The 8,707-nt window shown below is 37.5% G+C and overlaps 1 protein-coding gene and 1 long non-coding RNA gene across 2 annotated transcripts; one reads left to right on the top strand and one right to left on the bottom strand.

Moving 5' to 3' along the window:
• Window positions 1–6,543: 6,543 nt before the first annotated feature.
• LOC149113400 (uncharacterized) lies at window positions 6,544–7,055 on the top strand. Its single transcript, XR_016206797.1, has 2 exons — window positions 6,544–6,728; window positions 6,810–7,055. It is a non-coding gene; the product is annotated as an uncharacterized LOC149113400 (long non-coding RNA).
• Window positions 7,034–7,774, bottom strand: LOC149113399 (uncharacterized). Its single transcript, XM_089288283.1, has 2 exons — window positions 7,492–7,774; window positions 7,034–7,163 (listed from the first exon to the last, which is right to left on the bottom strand). Exons 1-2 carry the CDS (start codon window positions 7,711–7,713, stop codon window positions 7,077–7,079), a joined length of 309 nt encoding a protein of 102 aa, XP_089144409.1. The 5' UTR covers window positions 7,714–7,774; the 3' UTR covers window positions 7,034–7,076.
• Window positions 7,775–8,707: the final 933 nt, after the last annotated feature.

Genomic DNA, 8,707 nt, shown 5'->3' with positions numbered 1-8,707 from the left:
CCAAAATCTTTATGGGTACAGGTGTTTGAGAGTATCATCTTTATCACTACTGTGGAACTTACCTCACTTTACGGCCATGCACCCCCGTTAACACAGCCACCCCATTATTATGGCCACTCTTTTCTGGCTCAAACAAAAGCACAGTCAGTCATTTTCTTATTTATTAATTACATGTGTATACAGTCAGATTTTTCTGGCCTGTTGGTGACCAGATTAACAGAGTTCTGGTACATTGTAGGAGAAATGCAATTTACAGTAAGCATCAGGCATCATTTTGATAGTAAAGTCCCATGCATACATGTAACTCTTGATTATTTTCAGATTTTATCTTTATTATGCCATTAAGGCAATAATATTTTGATTCCTACTCCAGTGAGGGGGAGGGGGGGGGGGGACTCTCTTATATGGGCTGTATATAGCTATGTGTGGTCCCAAAGGGTATGGTTATTAAGCTGTTTTGGTCATAAATACACTAGGGTAAGGCTTTTGCCCTCTAGTCTTTAATTTGGTATGTTTTTCAGAATAAGCTACTTCAATTTTCATCATAAACAAAAGTCCTTCAAATGTAATGTTTAGGGCAACTGTAGCAGTCACAACAGTCATAAATGGGGTAAGGAAAATCGCAGATTTTGGTCATAAATAGGTACTTAAGGGTTTTGTGAAGCGGGCCGCACTGATGCCCACCCAATTTTTCAGGGATGTACCAAACGCATTTTCTTTGCAGTTACTACAGTCTTACTTCAGTAAATCAAAATAGTACTTGCTGCCCGGTACTTTATAAAAGTATAACCCCTCCAGAAGCCTTCACAAAGTACATGTAATATCAGGTGCTAACAATTGCTTTTTTGCGGCTGATTAAAATTTTGTATCAAATTGTACTGAATTGGTGCAGATTTAATATACATTATATTTTGTCACATTTAGTTCACTTATTGTAAGACTACTCAGCAGCAACTAGTGCCTCTTGTATGACCACGCAGTAACAGTATATTGCAAAAAACAAAACAAAACAAAAACATGTATATGTATTACTATTCTGCCTGGAAGAGTGTGTAGAGAGAGCACACAGTGCAGTGCCCTACAGTATGTCTTTTATTAGGTATAATAATCTTAAGTTTAGAAGACTCATATTGATCTTTTAGAAATCACAAAAAAGTTGATATCTTGACATTTCTCCTTTAGCTGTATCACTTCATAACAAATTAGCAGTTTGGTATGTTGTAGCATAGAACTTTAATTAATTAAGTTATTGCACTGGTATCACAGAGGTCATGGGTTAGAATCCAGTTCACACCTAATTTTTTTTTTCAGGCTATAAGTTCACCTTTGCTTAAGTTGTGTATAGTTTCAATGATCAGTCATGTCTTCATAAGTTAATCAATGTATATATGTCCCACTGACTTATACCGTTGATCTTAAAGTTTGTTTATTTGTTTTATTGTGTGGTTCTAGAAAATGTCCATACCCACCCCAACAAGATTATTGGGAATTCCAAGGATGGGGAGGGTCTTGAAAGCCAAACTTTTTAAAGAAAAGTTTGAATCAAAATTGGAATTTCCATAGGGATGGGATGGGGAGATCTCTGTTTAATAAATACATAAATAATATGTACAGACTCATTTATCTAATGTGAAGACTGAGCAACATGTCCCGTCCCACAATTTGCCAAGGTGTAGCATCCTTGTTATCAATTTCAAGTACCAAATTAAAGAAGATCAGCATGTTAGAGGGGAGAGGGGAATATTTCAAAATATCATAAATTAAAAGTATATATATTTTCCAAACTCAGTCATGTTAGTTTTGTTAATGTCTCATGAATACCTGTAAGGAGATAGTAATACATTCTTGTAAATATTCTGGGAGTCTCCCACATACCATTTAGATCATCCAGTCCCCCAGGAAAGTTATGAGATTTATTGTCCGAGTAAACTACTGGACCATGGGCTCCAGTGGGGACAGTGCTATTATGATCCAATTTGCAGATGTGCTGCATAATGTGAGCTTAGTACTTTTGTTACCATGGCAACAGACTGCATTTCAGACCTCCCCTGATATTCTAGGCTTTAATTTCTGACCACCTTTGCAGTTCCATTTTGATATTTGCCAATGGTGCTTCATCTGATCCAGCAAGCCTATCAAATAGTAAGGTCGAGGTCATGGCCTTGATTAATGTTTTTCGAGCTGAAAATCACCGTATTATTGAAATTGGGTTAGAGGGGACTGAAAAAGATTGAGTTGCCAATTGGGAACATATTTTTTATAGCCATAAATTTTATAAGTGTGTTGCCTGTAGAACTATAAGACTACCAAGTTTCAATGATCTCTGCTGTATATTTGGTCAACACTTCATGTAATATTGGGTTGGGTGTATGACATCATCAGTCCTGTCATTTGCTTATATTTTACACATTTTAAACTTAAATATCTCAAGGACTAATGCAGATATTTGCAAAGGTAAACAGCATTTGTAATCTATTGTGGAATTCTATGTGATACTCCTAAAACTCTGAATCAAAGGGATAAAAATTTGATGATAGTAGCATGCCAAATCATTGAGTTGAATTAATTATGCTGCTGACATTTACATGTACTGTAAGGTGTTGAAGAGGATTTTGGAGGGGAATTTGGTGTGTTTATTGAATTGCCAGAGGTTGGTTGGTTGGTTTTGTTATTGCTTTTGTCATTATCTTCCATGTATTTTTTCTTTTAAAGCAGAGTGGTTGGTAGCAAAAGCGAAACTGGCAATATCTGCACTAAACTGTTTCTAAAGTCATGTTTTTAGGTTTTTGTGGTCAATCTATTAGTAGCTGCACCATCTTAAATAACTATAGAAAAGATGTGATATTAATTATGTAAGATAAACTTTGGTATTGTTCATACTTTGGTATTGTTCATACCAAAATTATAGCAATTTTCTGGCTAAATGTTTGCCTCTGCTTTAATTTGATTAAACTACTGGAGTTAATTTTTTAACCGAATTTAATTCTGTGAAAATTAGGGAAGTGGGAATCTGAGAGCAATAATAAATTAGACCAACAAATATACGGAAATCTGCCACCATTGCTTTCATGGCTGAGTGGAGATGAATCTAAGTCAGAACTAAATTAGAAAAAAAATTACTGATTTAATGTGATTATGGAAATATTGGAGGGTTGAAATGGGATGCTGGCTGAGGGAGAGTAGGAATAGGGGGATGAGGGGGGTGGGTGGTGTGCTTGTGAATTTTAAGAACCTCTCTGAAAGCAAACATCTTGCTAATTATTAAGGTGGTAAATGAGCAAATGCCAACTTACGGTGAGCCATTGAAACAATGACGTAATTTAGGTTTGTCTTTTCTCAGGTGCTTACCTCCTGTCGTATAAACCCCGCGAAGGCATACAATGCTCATTTAGATGATGCAACCTGATTTTCCCACATTTAGCATACACATAAGAGTATCAGTGGACCTGTACAAGTGTGATTTCTCTACTGATAATGGGAATTATGATAAAGATACAAAGCCACTCTGGTGTGATTTATTTCATTATTCCTTAACAGTAAAGTGAACCAGTTAAACCAAAGGTTGCATTCTGTAAGGTCAGGATTACAAAAATTAAAAAGCAAATTTCACTACATCAATTTTATTAATTTATAAGTAATCCTCTTTGCAAAATATATTTGATATGTTGTTGTTCTGGTAAGAATATAATTTGGAATTTTTTTATGGGAAATGTTTCCATGTAAAAATGTCAGTAGCTCAGAATATGATGCAACTATAATTCTTCTTTCTGTGGTGTTTTCTTTTGTGGTAAATTGTGAAAACAAATTATGTTGACCTAGAACATGTACATGTAAGTTTAAAAAAATATACAATTAGCACTAGCTCTTCTAAAAAAGTAGTTTGTTAATGTTGTTGTTTCTCCCTGTTCATTTTTTCCTTGAACATTTTTTTTTCCAAATAAACAGTTTGTTGAAAACACAGTGTAACATAAAAGCTAGCCATAAAAATGATGTTTTGTTGTCTCTGAGATCATTTTCAAAAAAAAAAGTGCTTTTTATATAAAATTTGAATTTTTTTTTTTTTTTGGGGGGGGGGGAACCTTTTCAGAAATTCCCTACAAAGATCACAAGGTACAAGGGAAGGGGCAAAAATAAAAGTTTAAGTGTTAAAAGGTATGTTTTCATTATCAGTTTGGGTCTCTCTGTGAAGCTGCAAAGTATGGTTATTTATAGTTGAAGATAATGTTATACCCAATTTAATTCAAAAGACAAATGGAAACTTGCATTGACACTCACTCAGTCCCTTGGCACTTTTGTTTTTTAAAAAGTGCCTTTTTCCACAGAACAATAATTTGAACATCTTTGTCACACAAGGGGGGGGTGGGGGGGGGGGGGAAGGGGTATTCTACAAAGCTTTAAATGGGGAGGCTCCATCTCAAGGTCCATTACCCCTTACCCTTTTGTAGAAAAGGCATCTCTTTTCTACAACTTTCATTGCAAAAGGGTACATGCACCCCTTTAACAAACCTATTTAAGAATACTGCATCCCTTTTCTATTCCCTTGGAAAGAAGTCAATAAACAATATTACAGAATCTCTTCATTCTGGCTGAGGAGAGTAAATGAGAGCTCTTCAACAACATTTTAGAACCAGAAGAATAGAAATCCCTAAATGACAGATTTCCCTACCCTTTCATACACCTCAACTTGTGAAATCCCTATCATTTTATAATGACATGTATACCTGAAGCCTGAAAAAGGTACCCATCTTGAGCTGGGCTTCCCCATATAGGTCATTACAGGGAGTCTTCCCACACACACAAGTCAGGAACTCTTGACAAGTAGTGATGAAGCCGGCCCATGACCCGAAATTTTGAACACCGTTTTTATTTATTAGTATTTAAATTGAGTTATTGCTTTATCGAATTTCGTTATCAGAACAGTCTAGGGGCACCAAAAAGTGGTATTTTCCAACGCTCAAAGTTAAGCACTCAAAGACGGTGCCTACTAAATACAAAGGCTTTTGCATCAGGTTAGGACCATGCGGAAAAAGTAGATATTTTCAAGGGCTGTTGGAATCCACAACGAAAAGCGGGGTACCCACGCATTTTTTCGAGATAATTAGCCTTGAATCTCAACAAAAATGCTGACATCTGCATTTTTGTGAAAAAAGAAGAAAAGAATATTTCCTGAGAGATTTCCTTAGAATTCGCCTTTGCATACAGAAAAGCAAACACATTAAGACCTTAAATCTGCATGGTAAATGGTAACATAAAAACCATTTTTGATATGTTTTTAATAACAAAATCGTTGCAACAAAGCTCTTAGCGTCTCTGACAGTCTTCCTTGGGCTCAGGTGAAATACTCTAAACACTTTTTGCTCACAACCAGAAACTAATCACGTGTTGAATAGGCTTGCCACTTCCATTTCATAACATAAAATGTAGGGGTAACCACGCGTTTTTAAAAGTTATTCATCTTTTTTGAAAACTTTTACGGTGCCCGTTACATTTTTCCCTGTCACCTCCCTAGTAAGTAAAACAATTGCGTATCTCACACTTGTTTTGCGCGCGCACTACGTCATCTGCAGGTACGTGTTTACAGTTGGATCTCAGTATAATTTTCGAGAGATAACAGATAGTTTTTCAGCCGGAAGACGGTAACAGTTGGTGCTTAGCAATATGCTACTATTGTGGTGTTCCTGGTCTAAGTACAGGTTCATTAAACTTGATTTGGTCACAGAGAAAATTTTTGCTTTCATTTTAGTCCACAATAGTAGCATATGGCCGTTGACAGTTGTGAGGAGTTTCATTTCAGTGGTTTTGTTTTGGGTTTTGGCACTGCCATCAGTTGTAGGGAAATATTTTTAAAATTGCACAAGCCTGCCTCAGTGCCTAGAGATGTAGCTTGAAAATCTGGTTCATTAAAAATCCCAGTGTGTTCTTCTAGTCTATACCTTGTTTTATTGATCTTTTTTCTGTCTGTACCTTGAAGTTATTGATCTTTTCTCTATATTGATATTTTTTCCAGTAATAAACATTGGCCTTGTTATACTGAAGTAACAAATTCATGAACTAGCTGTTGGTGAATTTTCAACTCAGAACCATGTATTGACCATGCATTTTATTTCAGCATAATGAACCAACACCCATCCTGAATGTGCAATGATAAAGATGAAAACCAGGTGTGGAGGTGATTTAAATTAACAAAACAAAGGCCTCTTCCACTATTACTATAAATGCTTTCTTTGTGGGCTTTTCTTCAGGGGGAGGCAACTTGTTACTTGCATTTGCTACATTTGCTTTGGTTTAATCAGCCCTGAATCCCATATAAACTCCAGTGTAAGGGATATTGCCAATGGATAACTGTTACTACACAGGAAGGGCACACCTGGTTTCCTTTCCCCAGATAACTGTATCTATGGAGAACATTTTGCCAATAGGCTGCGTTCATGAAGACATGCGTGCTATTGTCATCAGTCTATTTCTTGTGGCATAATTTGGTACATGCCACACTTGCACCATGGTATTGCCGAGTTACTAGAAGGAGGTGTAGGGTTAGGCGTTCCATCCACACTTGTCATCTGTCCTTCTGTGGATGTGCCAGGGGTGGGTTGAGAAATGTCGCTTTCACCGAGTCGTGCGATGGTCTCATCTAAATTGTCAATTCTTCTAGGCAGGCTTCTGGTACACAGCTTGCACACACTGCTTCATCAAGCATTTGAATGAATTCCTAAAAGAACATTATGGAGGTAATTACCAATAAAGTAGAGTACTGTAAAGTATTTTGTGCTTGCCTGACAAAATTAAGTGTTGTAATTGATCTACTTTAGGTAGAGCCAACAACTGTGTCAAAGATTCAAGTTTGACAGCTTGCTAGCAAGCACAGAGTTTTTGCCAATTCAAGTGGGCCTAGAAATAAAAAAAATCAAGTGTAGGAACAAAACAAATCTTGCCTTGCTAAACTTTATGCATTTGAATTGGTGTTCAAGCTTTGATTTTTGTGGTCTTTTCCATATTTACGCATATTTTTGTTCTTGGAATAATAAGAAATAAAAATATATTTCTATACAAGCAGACCCTTGCATCTCTATTTTATTTTATCCTCTCCTGCTCTTCACTTGGCCCGTTGTCAGTCTGATATGGCTGTGTTCTTCAGCCACAAATGAAGCTGTACTTGCACCAGCCTTGACATGAAAAAAAGAGTAACGTCAAAGCTGTTGTCCTTTGTATCAGTATATGAAAAATCAAACTCTCCTAGGAATCTTCTCAGCTCAAGGGAAAGACAATTCAAACTGCAAAAACTCGAATCTGCTCTATGCTTGGTGAAATGTTTGGCCTAAATGAAAAAGACATGCTGTACACATGAATATACATGTATGTACATATGAAGACTTGAACACAAACAGAACCAAAAATAGCCAGAAATCTAGTTGTTCCATTTGCGTGCAGCCTTCAATACCTACTTACAAACAATGTTACATCAAAGCTAAGTGCATAAATAAGGAATCTCACCGTGTTTTCGACACGGATTTGCTGTCGAACCACACGTGCACTCACTTCCACATCTTGCAAGGGCAGCCACGATTTGCATTTGTTTCCTGTTTCGTGGAACAAGCGCTTTCGCACGAACAGGAGATGCGATTTTCCTATGAGGATAACGATAGAAGAAAGAGAAAATGGACGTTGCGTCCGAGCATATTGAAACATACTAGCAAAAGTATGGCTTGGTGACATAACAACACAAGTTCACGAGGCTTGCTCAACACTACAACTTTATTCTCTAAGCATCTTGGGTAATAAAACAGCTTAACACAACTTCCGGTTACGAATATAATATATAGATTTAGGCCAGCCTAAAAGCGTAGCTCCTCGGCCAGGTTGTTCAGAACCCGACTAAGCTAACCCAGGAAAAGGTAGAATTAATTTTGATTTGAGTTTTGTAACTTTGCGGTGAGGTTTTCTGTGTATTGTTTGGCCCATATACACGAAACAAAGCAGCAAAAAATATTTGGACAGAAGAAAAAAATTTAATTCTGTTAACTTTTAATCCTGGGTTAGCGTTGATTGGCCTCCGGACAATCCTGCCCAGTTTTCAACAAGTTAACCTGACATGAGCCCGCGATCCAACCGAAAACCAGCACTTGGTCAGCGGTCAACTTCCAAAAAGCACGTGACCTCGATGAGCTGTAAACTTGGGCCCGCGATATGGTCACGTGATACTGGTCAGCGGATACTTTGTTTTGACAGGTGTCAGTTGATCATAACATGGAGGTCCAATATCAAAGAAGTACACGGTAAACCAAGGCTGCATGTCTCTGTCAACCTATTATTTGGAGTATGGCCGCCATGTTGCGCGACTCCGTCGTCGTCGTCGTCGCCGTCGTGCGTACGCGCCCACGAGCAATACCGCTAGCCATGATAACCATGAGAAAATCAACTCATGGGTTTCCTTTTCTTTCCTATATGAGTATGGGGCTCCGCTTGGCGGCCCTTCGGGCCGCCGGACCTCCGCTATTACACTGCTTTCCCCCAGATTTTCAGGATGCACTTATATCCAAGACATAGTGATAACCTACAGTTACAGGTTAAGTTTAACAACTGGTTTTCTAATCCTTTGGGATCTTCGCAAAACTGTAGGTGGACTACTTACAACTAAAGGAGATACAACAGTATCCTCGTTTTCAGGCAGATCTACATGTGGTTCAGAAGTACTATCGAGAGGATTCAC

Source organism: Orbicella faveolata, unplaced genomic scaffold (assembly GCF_042242905.1).
Source record: "Orbicella faveolata isolate gen_17 unplaced genomic scaffold, um_ofav_v1 contig_15, whole genome shotgun sequence".
Taxonomy (NCBI): Eukaryota; Metazoa; Cnidaria; class Anthozoa; order Scleractinia; family Merulinidae; genus Orbicella; species Orbicella faveolata.
The sequence above is the reverse complement of the archived record's forward strand: the minus strand, read 5'-3'. Positions and strand labels throughout refer to the sequence as shown.

What these genes read in the sequence shown, in the direction of transcription:
- LOC149113399 (XM_089288283.1), bottom strand. Translation starts at nt 7,713, where the DNA reads ATGTCACCAAGCCATACTTTTGCTAGTATGTTTCAATATGCTCGGACG. An exon ending in AAATCCGTGTCGAAAACACG is followed by an intron (nt 7,164 to 7,491) that starts GTGAGATTCCTT and finishes TTTCATGTCAAG; the next exon opens with GCTGGTGCAAGTACAGCTTC.